The 17,166-nt window shown below is 40.8% G+C and overlaps 1 protein-coding gene across 1 annotated transcript in view; it reads right to left on the bottom strand.

The window, feature by feature from the left end:
• Nucleotides 1–17,166, bottom strand: part of MYO1F (myosin IF) — a 363,040-nt gene that overhangs the window by 262,339 nt on the left and 83,535 nt on the right. Inside the window, exon 2 of the mRNA XM_069741645.1 lies at nt 3,957–4,094. Within this exon, the coding sequence (XP_069597746.1) occupies nt 3,957–4,094 (138 nt within the window). The remainder of the gene's footprint in view (nt 1–3,956; nt 4,095–17,166) is intronic.

Raw genomic sequence — 17,166 nt, forward strand, 5'->3', positions numbered from 1 at the left:
AGTCCTTAGCCAAATAATAGCCTTGTTATAAATAGCTTATGCAGTCCGAAAATAGTCCTGCAACAAACAATGTGTGTGCAAAAAAATACACATGGTACCAATTCCGTGTCTACAAATGACCTAGAGGATACATATAGCTCAGCAGATAGAAAACCTATCTAAATATAAACTCATATATATATAAGCCCATGATATAGTAGGTGCGAGGATATCAGTCAGGAGAATTACCTGGCGGTAGTAGCAGCAACCCGACGCGTCACGCATTCATCCCCGGACGAAGCCACACGCGAAACGCGCGTCGGGTTGCTGCTACTACCGCCAGGTAATTCTCCTGACTGATATCCTCGCACCTACTATATCATGGGCTTATATATATATGAGTTTATATTTAGATAGGTTTTCTATCTGCTGAGCTATATGTATCCTCTAGGTCATTTGTAGACACGGAATTGGTACCATGTGTATTTTTTTGCACACACATTGTTTGTTGCAGGACTATTTTCGGACTGCATAAGCTATTTATAACAAGGCTATTATTTGGCTAAGGACTTCTTTGCCCTAGTATACAATTTTTCTTGCAGCGCTTTATTCATCCCTTTATGGTCTATTTTGGAGGATCTTCACCTTGTTTTGATTATACTCTATATGATCTATGAGGATATCATTCAGTAGAGCTATATGATATGCCTGTCTACTGTTATAATTTATGCGCAATATATACTACACTTGTATGTTATTTATAGAAGTCCTCTGTGACTCCTTTTACCATTTTTTGTTCTATACTGCGCATTAATTACTATATTTAGATTGAAAGTATTTAACTTATTTATCACTTTTTCCATATGGCATAATTAGCGTTTATACAGTACGTTTTGCCTAGCGGTGGTTATTCCATTTGCATATTCTTCTGCCCCACTTTTTATTCGTTTAAATATTTTGTGTATATATGTGTTCTAATAAAATTTGACTTTTTTATGGCTATATTGCTTCTATATTGCCTTCTTTGATGTTCTTTCTTTAGGGGTAGTTAGCTCTTAGGCTGTGACGAGATGCCTAGGGAGAGTTAGGAGCATTCCACGGCTACTTCTAGTGTTGTGTTGAGCTTAGGGACTGCGGTCAGTACAGTTACCACTTCCTTCAGAGCTCGTTCCATGTTGCTCCTAGGCCACCGTATCATAACAGGCAATACCCTGAAACACAGTGTCTAAAAATTGAGATAGTTTGGTCAGATGAAACCAAAATTGAACTCTTAGGATGCTATAATACACACCATGTTAAAACATCAAACCAACAATGAAGTTTTGAGGTGGGATCATCATGGTATGGGGATGTTTTTCAGCATAAAGCACTGCCAAACTTCTTGTAATTGAAGGAATGATGAATGGACAAATGTACGGAAATACTGTATTTTTTTATAAAAATCTGCTGCCATCTACCAGAGTGATGAAGATGAAATGAGGGTGGACATTTCAGTAAGACAATGATTTCAAACACAAAGCCAAGGAAACTCTGAATTCGTTTCAAAGAAAGCAAATAAAGCTACTAGATTAGCCCAGCCAATCACCAGACCTGAATTCAATAAAACATTTACGGAAGGAACTAAAGTTCAGAGTTTATAGAAGGGGCCCGAAGAACTGTCAGGATTTCAGGAGTGTTGTGTGGAAGAATGGGCGAAATTCACCCCTGAGCAATGCATGCGACTAGTTTCTCCATACAGGAGACATCTTAAAGCTGTCATCACCAACAAAGACTTTTGCACGGAGTATTAAATACATTTCATTAAGCGTGTTCAATAATAATTTCTCATTATTACACATAACATAAGTTCTGGACATCGATGGTTTGATTTCTTTGCCTGTGTGAATTGGATGGGTTGTTACCGATATGTAGTGATATGAATACTTTTCTGCCCACTGATGACAAAAGTACTCTAAGAACGATACCTTTATTGACTAACTAGAAAATTATATATGTTTGCAAGCTTTCAGAGCACAAAGGCTCCTTCTTCAGGCTGGATTAAAAAGAAAAATAAATAAGGGGAACACAATTTTTTAAGAGTTAGGTCAGACAACTGTTCTTAATTAATTTTTGGATGCTGAATCCAGAAATGATCTCAGTTTTTCTCTATCACGTCAAGTTTTTGAACTATAGGATTTTTGTCTTCTCAAAACTATGTAAACTACTGCACCTAAAAAGTGTTGTTTTTTTTTTTTAAATAGTACAAATATGAACAAAAAATGAAATATATAAGAAATAGGCATGACAAAGTTGTGACTACTCTTACAAGTTGCCACGTAGCTCTATATGAGTCGAATTGTAATCAGATAAGAAGTCTGATTACAGATATCAGTGCAATTGTGCATCTCTGGCAGGTAAGTTGTGTAGGAAAAACTTGACGTGCTAGAAAAAAACTGACTACATTTTTGGAATCAGCATGCCAATTTTAGTATAAATCAGCTCAAAAACCTAACTCAACAGAAAATGTTTTTCAAATTGTTCCCCTGTGAATTAAATAAAACATGTAGTGAGAATTTCATGTCAATAGCACCTTTAGAAATATATTAACTTTGTAAATTGGTGCCAGGTTCAATACTTATCTCACTTGCTGTTTATAGGAGACTAAGTCTTTATAAAACTCATATCAGTAACACACATTTTAGTGTTGTAGCTGCAGATGAGATAACGTTTAATCCGTATGCAAATAAGAGCGCTTCGGTGCAACCTTGGTGTGGATAATGCCTCGGTGCATCGTTAAGCTCTCCTGATCTAGTTTGACAGCGCTGGCTGTTGTGAATTCTGCTTTTGGGCTCCCTTCGGTGGTTGTAAATGGTAATGCAGTTGTCCCTGGGCTGCAGTCTTGAACAGGTGTATCTGCTGATTGCAATTCTGACTGGGGTATTTACGTTTGCAGGACTCATTAGTCCTTGCCAGTTGTCAATGTTTCTTGGGAAGTGTTGGATCTCTCCTGGCCTCTCCTGCTTAGCTGCCAATTCAGCAAAGATAAGTATCTGTTTCTTTTTCTGTGGCACACATGCAGTGTGCTTATATTTCAGTGCTATTCATTTGTTTTTCTATTGTCCAGCTTAGACTGTGTCAGTGTTTTCTCAGTCTGGTTGGATTCTCTGGAGTTGCAGATATACACTCCACACCTTTAGTTAGGTGGTGGAGTTTTTTGTATTTTCTGCTGTGGATATTTTGGAAGGATTTTAATACTGACCACTTAGTATCCTGTCCTTTCCTATTTAGCTAGAAGTGGCCTCTTTTGCTAATCCTGTTTTCTGCCTGCGTGTGTCTTTTCCACTACTACTCACAGTCATTATTTGTGGGGGGCTGCCTATCCTTTGGGGATCTGCTCTGAGGCAAGATAGTATTCCTATTTCCATCTTTAGTGGTATTTAGTTCTCCGGCTGTGTTGAGGTGTCTAGGTTTTGTTAGGCACACCCCATGGCTACTTCTAGTTGCGATGATAAGATCAGGGTTTGCGGTCAGTATCGTTACCACCTACTCCAGTGAAAGTTTTCATGCTGCTCCAAGGTCACCTGATCATAACAGCTGGCCATCTCAAGCAAGCGCTTCCTAACTACAACACGATATGTGTATTACTGGTATGATTTTTGCAGGGGCTAAGTCCCTATATCAATAGAGATGAGTGGGTTCCCTCTTACTCGGCAAGATATAGCTTGCCAAGTAAGAGGGAACCCGGGCAAATTCGTTCTTCTCTGTATATCAATGTTTAAGTAGCTGAATTTGAATTTGTTATTTCCTCCATATTTCATAGAGGACAGTGATAAAAGTCCTAGAACTGCTTGCTCATAAGAGGGAAAAGCATTAGGCATGCACTCATATCCTGGAAATCGGCACTGGCTAGTAATTCTTACACTTGTCCACTACTCAATGTTTTAGAAGGTCACCATCCAGGATTTCACAAAAGTCAATTACATTCATGGAAAGGATACAAAAATGTAGTCATCCATATATCTTTTTTTGAGGTTCTCCACAATGGCATCCTCTGTGATCTTGGAAAGAAGCACCATATCATCAACTCCACTTTGCTTGACATTTTGGCTCTGCCAATGATACCTTTCTTTGCTTCCCTAAAAAAATAAGACAGAATTTAAGGTTAAAAAAAAAAATGCAAGTTGACTTAACCAATTTTTGAAAGCTGTAATACATCTGCCCCACACGCAATCCAAGAGGTTGGACTGAACTTTGATCACTATGGAACACTATAATATTAATACGGTCGTCAGAATGTTGACATCACAATAGGGCTGCATTGAATTTGACTGTGGAAGCCTTTAAACAGAATTTGCCGGCAGGTTTTTGTTATTTATTTTATGAAGGGGCAGAGTCCTCTTTTCCAGGGATGAGTTTTATCAGCAGGAGATTATCACTGCAGGACTAAGTGTCAAATGCCAGGCAGTCAGGCTAATCTGTGTAACTCCGCCCCACCACTGATTGGCAGCCTGCTGACCATGTACAGTGTCCACAGGAAGCTACCAATCAGGGGTGTGGGCAGGGTTATACACAGCTCAGCATTCATAGCACTGCTTCATTTAGTCTGAATGATGAAAATATAAAATTAATTAACTCATACAGTAAACTTCATCAAGAAAACAAAACACGAATGCCTGAATTCCATTTTCTCTGTCATTTCACATCCTTAAAAAATGGAATAAAAAAAAGATCCTCAAAATGGTACCAGTAAATGGTACTACAGTTCGCCACACAAAAAAAACAGCTGCACGGATGGAAAAATAAAGAAGTTGCTCTCAGAAATTGTCAAACTCCAATTTTTTTATTCAAAGTTCAGAATTTTTCTTAAGCCACTAAAATAAAAACAACTAGATAGGACTGATGTCACCATAACTGTACTGACCTAGAAAATCATGGTATCAAGTAATTTTTACCGCAGATTAAACGCCCTAAAAACAATAAACAGAGGAACAATGGCTGCTGCACTGTTGTTGTGACGTCAGCAGTACAGTCAGTGCAGACACTGGAAGCAGCGGTGGAGACTCGCCAGTGGACCTGGGGAAGGTGATTGCCTCAATGCATTAACCTAACGATCCCTGTGTGGCCTATATTAAAAAAAAAAAAAAAAAAATTAATTAACTGGTTCATGCAGCTTTACATGAACACCCAAGCCTTACACTATGGCTGGTCCGAATAACTAAAGCAATTGTTACCATCCACCTCTCGTGTCTCCCCTTTTCCTCATAGTTTGTAAGCTTACGAGCAGGGCCCTCACTCCTCTTGGTATCTGTTTTGAACTGTATTTCTGTTATGCTGTAATGTCTATTGTATGTACAAGTCCCCTCTATAATTTGTAAAGCGCTGCGGAATATGTTGGCGCTATATAAATAAAAATTATTATTATTATTATTATAAGGTGATTACAGCGCAGTTTGTTTCTTTATAATAACCTACAGCTATGGACATTCATTAACTGAAAGGGCACAACTCGTTTAATTGCAAAGTTAGATTAATAATCTTTAAGTTTATTAAAAAATTAATCTTAAATTTACAAAATTACTGAAAACATGTACAGTGTGCACAGAAGGCTGCCAATCAGTAGTGTGGGCGGGGTTATACAGAGCTCAGCATTCAGAGAACTGCTAGATCTGACGCAAAGAAAACAGTAACATAGTAACATAGTTAGTAAGGCCGAAAAAAGACATTTGTCCATCCAGTTCAGCCTATAAAACAGTATTTTACTATAAAACAGTACTATAAAAGTTTTACTATAAAACTATAAAACAGTGATTTTATCAAAACTGCAGCACCCAGTAGAGTAAGTGATATATCGCTGAAATCAGGATCTCTGTCCCTATATCATGCTGCCCTCAGATGGGGTAGCAAAATCTGGTGACAGATTCCCTTTAAAGTATCTTTCATAGATATTAATATATTGCAATACAGGTGTAAAGTGTAAACTTTTTTCTTTTTACAGATATTCCATTTTAAATGGGTTGTCCAGGATTATAAAATTGATAAATTTACATTGTATAGGTCATCATTGTGAGACTCATCAATCAGCTGATATCCGCTCTGGCAGCGGTCATGTGTAAGCAGTGGATGGAGCTGAACATCTGAGCTTTGCGCCTTGTTTAGTGGCCACTGCAGATTACTGCATTTCATCTCACATTCACTTCTTTTAGGGGAGTATTAACGATTCCCCCCACCGAGTTGGGAAAATGAAAAAATTAATTTGCTACAATATGCAGATTTTGCCCCCAAATTTCATTTTCACGATGGATAATGGGAGAAATTGTCTAATACATTACTGAGTACATTGTTTTCTTGAGTATGACTATTCCCGATCTGCTGACATGTGCTACTGTTTGGGCAAGAATTAAAGGGAAGGAGCGCTTTCTGGAAAGATTTTTGGGCACCATGTCACAATTGCAAAGCCCCTTAGGTATCAAAACTATGGAAATCTCCCAAATGCTGCCCCATTTTAGAAAGTTCACCCTCTGATGGTATTTATTTAAAAGTGTTTTTTATGTATTGTGCCCTGTTTGTGCCACTCTGAAAGGACAATTTGCCCCGTTTACTGATTGTAGAAGCATCATGCAAGCGACCCTAAACTTTTGGATGGACATACGAGAAACCTCAGGAGTGAAAGAGCACCATGCGCATTTGCAGACTAAATTACGAATTTAGAAAGCATTGGCTAACAATTTTTGAAGTTAAAATGTAAAATAAAAATTAAAGAATCTCCTGAGAAATTACCCAAATAAATTATTATGGATTTTACTCTACTGAAGGAGTGATTGACCCTACATGTATTTTCAAAAAATGAGTACGAATAGATTTTGCAATTGCAATTTTTTTCATAGATATTCAATTCAGCTCCCAATATGTTGTTCCCAGTTTGTATCCTCGTGAAAGGCCGGTTTTTTGATTACCATCATGTTCCTGGTTTCAAAAACCTTCTACATGTGGCCGTAAAGGAAATGTAGAGGCAGAGACCCTGATTCCAGCAATGTATCACTTATTGGGCTTGTGAATTGCAGTCAGAGGTATAGCTGTGATTGAAGTGTGGAATAAAAGTAAATTTGGTCTTGGACAAGCTATTTGCCCAAGGCAGATACAGTGGGGCAAAAAAGTATTTAGTCAGTCAGCAATAGTGCAAGTTCCACCACTTAAAAAGATGAGAGGCATCTGTAATTTACATCATAGGTAGACCTCAACTATAGGAGACAAACTGAGAAAAAAATATCCAGAAAATCACATTGTCTGTTTTTTTAACATTTTATTTGCATATTATGGTGGAAAATAAGTATTTGGTCAGAAACAAACAATCAAGATTTCTGGCTCTCACAGACCTGTAACTTCTTCTTTAAGAGTCTCCTCTTTCCTCCACTCATTACCTGTAGTAATGGCACCTGTTTAAACTTGTTATCAGTATAAAAAGACACCTGTGCACACCCTCAAACAGTCTGACTCCAAACTCCACTATGGTGAAGACCAAAGAGCTGTCAAAGGACACCAGAAACAAAATTGTAGCCCTGCACCAGCCTGGGAAGACTGAATCTGCAATAGCCAACCAGCTGGGAGTGAAAAAATCAACAGTGGGAGCAATAATTAGAAAATGGAAGACATACAAGACCACTGATAATCTCCCTCGATCTGGGGCTCCACGCAAAATCCCACCCCGTGGGGTCAGAATGATCACAAGAACGGTGAGCAAAAATCCCAGAACCACGCGGGGGGACCTAGTGAATGAACTGCAGAGAGCTGGGACCAATGTAACAAGGCCTACCATAAGTAACACATTACGCCACCATGGACTCAGATCCTGCAGTGCCAGACGTGTCCCACTGCTTAAGCCAGTACATGTCCGGGCCCGTCTGAAGTTTGCTAGAGAGCATTTGGATGATCCAGAGGAGTTTTGGGAGAATGTCCTATGGTCTGATGAAACCAAACTGGAACTGTTTGGTAGAAACACAACTTGTCGTGTTTGGAGGAAAAAGAATACTGAGTTGCATCCATCAAACACCATACCTACTGTAAAGCATGGTGGTGGAAACATCATGCTTTGGGGCTGTTTCTCTGCAAAGGGGCCAGGACGACTGATCCGGGTACATGAAAGAATGAATGGGGCCATGTATCGTGAGATTTTGAGTGCAAACCTCCTTCCATCAGCAAGGGCATTGAAGATGAAACGTGGCTGGGTCTTTCAACATGACAATGATCCAAAGCACACCACCAGGGCAACGAAGGAGTGGCTTCGTAAGAAGCATTTCAAGGTCCTGGAGTGGCCTAGCCAGTCTCCAGATCTCAACCCTATAGAAAACCTTTGGAGGGAGTTGAAAGTCCGTGTTGCCAAGCGAAAAGCCAAAAACATCACTGCTCTAGAGGAGATCTGCATGGAGGAATGGGCCAACATACCAACAACAGTGTGTGGCAACCTTGTGAAGACTTACAGAAAACGTTTGACCTCTGTCAACAAAGGATATATTACAAAGTATTGAGATTAAATTTTTTTTCTGACCAAATACTTATTTTCCACCATAATATGCAAATAAAATGATAAAAAAACAGACAATGTGATTTTCTGGATTTTTTTTTCTCAGTTTGTCTCCCATAGTTGAGGTCTACTTATGAGGTAAATTACAGACGCCTATCATCTTTTTAAGTGGTGGAACTTGCACTATTGCTGACTGACTAAATACTTTTTTGCCCCACTGTATAAGAAAACCCGGCATGGGCTTTTATTTTTGGAGCGAGCTACATGATGGTAGTGGGGCAGTTCGCGCCCTCCAGGCTGGGCCTAACAAGTGGCCCATGGCCACAAATTCCTATTTAAAAACACTGCAGCCAAGGGATGGGTATGTTAGTTCTGGTTTGCAAACTGCAGAGCAGGTGGCTCTGCAGCGTCCAGCTGATGAGAAGTCACATAGAGCCAAGTGAAGCAAAAATGCCTGGTACCTCTCTCAGCGTGACATGGCTGTGCAGTCGCCCACGGCAACTGATCTTGGTTACGGTACGGACTGTCTTGACGCCCCGGCTGCGATCCGGAGAATACCATTTGCTTTTCATTTGTAAGTTTTGGACAAAAAAACACCAGTGCACAGGCAAAGATGCTTACCTGTCCAAGGCCTCCAAAACAATTGCACTAACCAAGGTGCAGCGGACCCAAATTAAGATGGCAAATACACAGGTGCAATAATACCGATAAGGTAGCCAGCCTACAATCAGGAATTGGCCGCTGCAAACAAATAATCTGTATGTGGCAGTGTTCACACAGGAATGCAGAGCATATGGCTCAAAGCCAGGGCTAACCAGTGCTGACTATAATGCATCCCGTGTGAACAGAGGCCACAGTTTACAAAGCCATCTGGGCCCGACTGCACCCTGAAGAATATATAAAGTGCACAAAAAACATACCAATGTATGCAAGGTATTGGTTTGGCCATTGAAGACATTTTGCTTTGAACTTTCTGTGGTCCCTGTCTGTCTGTTGCACTGCACCAACACCATTGCGCTACAGGCTTCTTGCTGCAATTTTGATTAAATCCCTTGTTTTCAGCTGCAGATCTACACATTTTCTGAACGTTGAGCTCTTTTTAACCCTGTACACACCACTGATTGGCAGCTATCTCTCTGTACACTGTGCATAGGCAGAAAGATAACAATCAGTGGTGGAGGTGGGGTTATTAAAAGAAACCTGTCACCGGGTTTGGCCAATATGAGTAATATGAGTACTCAGCTGAGGGGCGGTCTAGTCCGATGGGTGTCGCTGGTCTTGGTCCGGCACCACCCATCTTCTTGTGATGCTGCCCTCCTGCTTGCTTCATGTGTATGACGCGTCCCTGCATCAACCACACAGCCTCCTCGGCACCGCGCTCCTGCGCAGGAATACTTATCTGCCCTGTTGAGGGCAGAGCAAAGTCCTGCAGTACGCAGGCACTGGACCTCTCTGACCTTTCCCGGGGCCTGCAAACTGCAGTACTTTGCTCTGCCCTCAACAAGGAACCAAGAAGGAGGACGTCATCGCAAGAAGATGGGAGACGCCAGACCAAGAAGAGCAACACCCCTCTTACCGGACCGCCTTGAAGGAGAGTACAATAAAAGATATGTTTCTTCTCCTGCACGATGGGTTGGGGCTTATATACAGCATTATAGAATGCTGTATATAAACCCTGAAAGGTGGTGGCCATATCTCATATCGGCCTAACCTGGTGACAGGTTCCCAAGAGCTCTTGTATGTGGAGGACTACATGGCTGCATGTTTACAAGTCTCTAATGATAATCTCCTGCTGATAAAACAGTGATTTTATCACAACTACAGCAAGCAGCCCAGTAAGTGATTGCTGTAATCAAAATATCTGTCTCTGCATTATGCTGCATAAGGTAGCAAAAAATCTGGTGACAGCTTCCCTTTAATATTTGAACTGGGCACATGACAGGGTTCAGGAGTGAAACAGGTACATTAGCATTAGAGGCCTAATCTGGGGCTTTATAAAATATTTCCCAACAGTTGCTAAGGTTCTAAAGTTCAAAAACAAAAGTAGCCCCAAGATGTGACCACATTTTGTAAATTAAGGGAAGACATTTACCAGAGGATGTGTTGTGTTCCAAACATTAAAGTGTACTATTTTGTAAAAATTAAAATGTTAATTATTATGCTGGGTTTTTTTTTTATTTTTTTGTTGGCATTGACACTGTAAAGTAAATGACATTTATTTTTAATAAAAATACTTTAAAAAAAAAAACAAAATAATTTTGGGAAGTCAGGGTCATTAAATAACATTCTGGCTTAGTTTTTTTTTCTGAAATAGTGTGCTCTCGAGGTGGGAAAAGTAGAATGCTAATTTTCTAGTTTGGTTCACTATGGGAATGGTCATGTCAAGTAGATATAGTTGTTGTAACAATAATGGAAAAAGGCAATTTATGTTTTGTTTTTGCTTTTTTTGCTTAGCTATTTTTATTTTCTGAAAGCATTTTTTTTTACTTACCGTAGCTTTGCTACGGGACTTGCATGTTTAATTATATGATCACTGGTATAATATACTGCAATGCCTCAGTGTATTATACCATACCTCTCTTTTTAAGGCCGGGATCACACATGCGAGAAACACGTCCGTGTCTCGCATGTGAAATCCAAGCTCTGACGCCGGCACTCCAGAGCGGAGCGTGCGGCCGCATAGCAACACATGGAGCTGCACGCTCCGCTCTGGAGTGCCGGCGCCAGAGCTTGGATTTCACATGCGAGACACAGACGTGTTTCTCGCATGTGTGATCCCAGCCTAAGCCACATTCACACATTCTTTATTTGGTCAGTATTTTTACCTCAGTATTTGTAAGTCAAAACCTTGCCTTACAAATACTGAGGTAAAATACTGTCCAAATACTGAACGTGTGAACGTGGCATTACACTGACTATCTTACTCTTAGGCCACGTGCACACATTGAGTATTTGGTGACTTTTTTACCTCAGTAAAATCTAAAACCAGGAGTGGAACAGTCCTATGAAAAGTATTATAGAAACAAGTGCACCACTTTCGTACAGTATTTTGTACCTACTCCTGGTTTTCACTTATAGTCACTGAAAAAAGTCAGATTTTTTCTTAATATAAAATTGTTAAAAAATAATGAATAACAATTCTAATAATGTCATTTTTAATACGCTATAAACATCACAAATAGACATATTTGGTGTCCCTTTAATCGTAACGACCCACACAACGCAGTAATTAGATTATAGACAGTGATTGGTAAATGGCGAAAAAAATGGGGTGATTGATTTTTTTTTCTCCATTATATCCTCCTGCCAGAATAGAAAGAGATTGTAAATTGGTAAGGGTGTGGTGAAAATTTGCCAAGCACGCTGCATAATTTGTCCCTCTCTCTGCTTTGTAAAAGTTGGGAGGTATGAGTATACATCAGCAGAGCCATGAGCTCAGTGATTGGCTAGGCCCCTTCCAGTAATAATGTCCCCTATTCTGGTATAATGTCTATATTCTGGGCCCCTTCCTGGTATAATGTCTCCTTTTCCTGGTATCATGTCCTCCACCCTGGGCCCCTTCCTGGAATTATGTTTTCCTTTTCTGGTATAATGTCCTCCATCCTGAGCCCCTTACTGGTTTAATGTTTCCCTTTCCTGGCATAATGTTCTCCATCCTGGGCCCTTTTTGATATAATGCCCGTCATCCTTGGCCCCTTCCAGTAATATATTTTCCCTATCCTAGTATTATACCCCCATCCTAGGCCCTTTACAGTGATATATGTATCACATCCTAGTATAATGTCCCCATCCCAGGCCCCTTCCAATGATATAGTGTCTCCATCCTGGGTCCCTTCCTGGTATAATTTTCCCCATCCTAGACCCCTTCAGTAATAATGTCCCCAATCCTGGTGTAATGTCTCCATCTTGGGACCCTTCCTGGTACAATGTCTCCCTTTCCTGGTATAATGTCCTCCATCTTGGGCCCCTTCCTGGAATAGCATTCTCCATACTGGACCCCTTTCTGGTATAATGTCCCCCATCCTGGGTTTGCATGCGGGTATCAGCTGCCGGTCTTGGATTGGTAAGCAGCGCATATTGGAGTGCACAGACCCATTGGGTCTCTGCTCCGCAATACACTTCATCTAAACTTGCATCATATACACCACATACCAAATTGCTGTATTTATATAATAACTCCTTAATAGAAGTGCTAATTTCACTTTTATATTTTTTTGTATGAATTTTGCTGTGGTGAGAAAAAGTGGGATCTGTATCTCAAAAGTAATGTCAACTAATAATCTCATAGACACATGGAAAGAACATGGAAATTGCTGGCACTGTTCCTCACCAACATAAAGCATTTGGCCACTGCTAGCTTAATTGCCATCTTCCAAAAGCAGCAATACTTTGTCCAATGGATGTGCCTGGTATAGCAGCTCAACACCACTCACTTAAACGCACTGATCTACAATATCACATAGGCACTATTCCAGGAAGAAAACAAGTATTTCTTTCATACAATCCCGGGTTCTCCGGTTTCCTCCCACACTCCAAAGACATACTGATAGGGAATTTAGATTGTGAGCACCATCGGGGACAGCGATGATAATGTGTGCAAAAACCTGTGAAGAGCTGCGGAATATGTTGGCGCTGTATAAATAAAGAGTATTATTATTATTGCTTCTATCTTCTCTTTCATTACATACAGTATATATAATGATCAATGACAAGTATGTGGAGAACAGAAGCAATGGCAGTGCTGAACAGTAAAAATAAAAAAAATAAAACGTAATGTTCCACAGTGATCTTTTCTGACCTCTTGGGGAAAATATTATCTTACATTTGATCTGAAGCCTCCAGCTCTATTTCCTGCCCAGTACTGCCTCCATCTGCTTTACTGACAACCTCTATGCTGTATGACTTCAGGCAAAGGAGCCATCAGTCAAGTAGAAGGAGGCGGCACTGGGCATGGACTAGAGCTGGAGTGACATAGGCTTGAGATCTATCAAAAGCTCTTCAGCCTTATTTACTTATCAATTTAAACATTGATTCCTCAGTAACGGTGGATCAGACTGCCCATGCTGGACTTGTGTGTGAAAGAGCTACCTGCTCATATAAACAGTTTGAGGAGTAAGGGTATGTTCACACGTTCAGGATTTCCATCCTTTTTTTTTCAGGACAGTTTTTTTAAAAAACTGCAGCTCTTGGCAGAAAACGCAGGTCCTTTTTTTGGTCCTTTTTTTGTCCTTTTTTGATGCGTTTTTTGATGCGTTTTTTTATCCTTTTTTTTCTATGCAGAGACTGTGTGTTTCCTAGGAAGCTTTTTAGGGCTAAAATGGCTGAAAATACCCTAACCCTACCCCTAACCCTAACCCTACCCCTAACCCTACCCCTAACCCTACCCCTAACCCTAACCCTAACCCTAACCCTAACCCTACCCCTAACCCTACCCCTAACCCTAACCCTACCCCTAACCCTACCCCTACCCCTATTCTAACCTTAGTAAAAAAAAAAAAAAAAAAATTCTTAATTTTTTTATTGTCCCTACCAATGGGGGTGACAAAGTGTGGGGGGGTGTCATTTACTATTTTTTTATTTTGATCACTGAGATAGGTTATATCTCAGTGATCAAAATGCACTTTGGAGCGAATCTGCCGGCCGGCAGATTCGGCGGGCGCACTGCGCATGCGCCCGCCATTTTGCAAGATGGCGGCGCCCAGGGAGAAGACGGCCGGACGGACACCGGGACGCCGGGTAAGTATAAGGGGGGGAGATTAGGGCACGAGGGGGGGCATCGGAGCACTGGGGGGGGCATCGGAGCACGGGGGGGGGCATCGGAGCACGGGGGGCGGGATCGGAGCATGGGGGGGCAGCCACACTCCGCCCACGCACTTCCGCCCGCTCCCCCGCACTTCCTGCTGCAGCGGTTCTGCACATCAAATCGCAGTAAAACCCGCAGATATATTTTTGATCTGCGGGTTTTACTGCGATTTTGACCTCACAATGGAGGTCTATGTGTGCAGAACCGCTGCGGTTCAGGAAAAAGAAGTGACATGCTCCTTCTTTTTTGCCGCAGCTATTCTGCGCGGCTTTTTAAACGAAATTACGGACCATGTGCACAGCAGTGACTGTTTTCCATAGGGTTACATTGTTATGTACCCTGCATGGAAAACTGCTGCGGAACCGCAGCGGCAATACCGCTGCGGTTCCGCAGTAAAAAACGCACTGTGTGAACATGGCCTAAAACCCTACTGACATATGTACTTTAAGTTTGTGCTCGTTGATCCCATCATTATTATCAACATTCATTATTACTCCGGTCTATACAGCCTGGTAACTTGAAAAATATATTAATAATGAAAGTAATACTAATATCAAAAGGATGTGGTATTGTATTTCTTTCACAAAAACTGACAATTTCAGAGAATAGTTAAGCCTCTTCAAAACACCATCTCTTTGTAAAAGATCATACCTCATCTAGACAATTCCCTCTCTGTTATGTATAATGGTCATGTACACGAAAATTTGTCAACTGGTAAAATTTAAAATCCCTTTAAAAAATAATTTCAGTCCTATTAAAATCTGGTGATTGCAAAACAGATTGAGGCACACTCTCAATTTAGTCATCATATGTGATCACGATCTGAACAGCTAGTCTGCATAATTATGCAGTAATCAGATCACCAGTCCCACTTGCCAGAGTGTAATTTGAGCCTTGTGGGCCACAGTGCAACATTTCCAACAGGGCCCTCAAATATCACAGGTTTTTAAAAGTATATCTTTTCATATGGGCCAAAAGGGCCTTTTTGGCCTCCCTAAGCTTCAAGACTAGGGTGTTCTGTCTTTTTGCACATTCTCACTGTGTGCAATCTGACATGCAGCATAAACCTTCTTTGTGTTCCAAAATTAGCAGACCATGCTCAGTCATCTAACTTGTTTATTGGTCAACAGATGGATGCGTACAACCGAAATATATGCGGTAAAGAGTACAAATAACAGGTTTAAGTATTGAGCTGAGAATATCACATATCTATGACATTTACAATGAACAGTAAAATCACACAGCAAGATGAAGCTTGTACATGTGAACACACGACTTAGTAACAATCACCAACTGATTTAACAACAGTTCTGAATACACAATACCACAAAACAGAGATAGTTCCCTTATCAGATATACTTTATCCAGGATAATTGAGTTTTAGTAACATAATGCAGGAGAAAGTTTTACACAACTGTTCTAGTAGACTGCTACTTACAACAAAATGACTACTTCACCAGGACCTTCTTACCCAAAATGCATTGGTTTCTCCCACAATGCATTTGATAGCTTTACAGAAAAGCAACTTGTAATACAATTTAATTTCAGATGGTGCTATTACCACACACCTGTACTTTGTATTTCCCCACCTCATTGTAGATTGTAAGCTCTCATGAGCAGGGTCATCTTGTGTCGCTTTAATTATTGTATTATTAACATTGTTACTTATGACTGTTGTGTTTGAAGCTGTTAAACTGTAAAGCACTGCGGAATATGTTGGCGCTATATAAATAAAGATTATTATTATTATTATTACCACATTGGACCTCACTAAGTGAGTATTACAGCTTATTAAAGTGACAAAAGTAATTTTAACGTCGTCTTTTGGCCTAATGGGCAAAACACCCATTATAATTATGCACCTGCCCTTTGCCTTGTAATATAGAGTGACTGATTTCTTATTAAAGACCCAAGAAAAGTGAAGAAAAATTACTGTCACTACAATACTATCTAAGATATAACAGATGACAAACAATGTCTTAATGATAGAAGAGAACATGTTGTTAAATGTGGTTTTTCCTTACAACTTCCTTACAAATCTGGTACTTACCCTTCCCAGGTCCAGTGGTGCTCTTGTGATTGTCTATAAAGAACAGGCCGGAGCGAGCCGCCCCCTCCCTCCAGGCAGCGTCCGTGCAGGCCGGCATGACAGGGGTTTTGGAGCAGAAGGGTAGAGGGTGGGGTTATGTTTAAGCGGAGGGGGTAATATTCATTAGAAGGGTTTATAGGGCAATGAAGGGGTGGGGTTTGGTCAGTTTCCGCTTTGGAGGCCAATCAGCAGTCGTGCCCTCCCGCCCTGTTTTGTTCTTTATCGTTTGGAGGGTTTTTTCTTTGACAAATTGTTTTGGGTCATAGTGGCATATGGTGGTGGGAGGGGTCCTTGGAGTTGGTGCTACATTGGCCTGGGGATCCGTCGGAATACGGATTCTTCAGTTAGTGTAAAGTTTGGTTTTGGGTCTGGTGGTTTGGGGGAATCTTAGCAATGTGGGCCGGATTACCAAGCTTTAAGTGGACAATGATAACCCTTCGGGGTACTTTGGTGCTCCCGAGCCAGTGTTGTAACGGTTAGGAGTAAATTATGGCCTGTTTTTCTGTCCACTTTCTCTCATGGTTTACCACCAGATTTTGAGCTTCAAGGACCCTCCCCACGTTACTTTACTGTTATGTGTTTTTGTATGTTTTAGAATAAAGTCCGCTGTGGCCAATTATTATCCAAGTTTAGAATCCTGTCGTTATTTGGGATGGGGTTTTTTCCGTTCGGAAATGGGGGGAGCTTAAAGGTGAGAGAGTCCTACCGGGCTATCGACAATACCAATGTCATGCTGCAGCCAACCACTTAGCTCAGACCACTACAGAAATGTTGGAGATGCAGCACTGAACCCATGAA

Source organism: Ranitomeya imitator, chromosome 1 (genome assembly GCF_032444005.1).
Source record: "Ranitomeya imitator isolate aRanImi1 chromosome 1, aRanImi1.pri, whole genome shotgun sequence".
NCBI classification, from domain to species: Eukaryota; Metazoa; Chordata; class Amphibia; order Anura; family Dendrobatidae; genus Ranitomeya; species Ranitomeya imitator.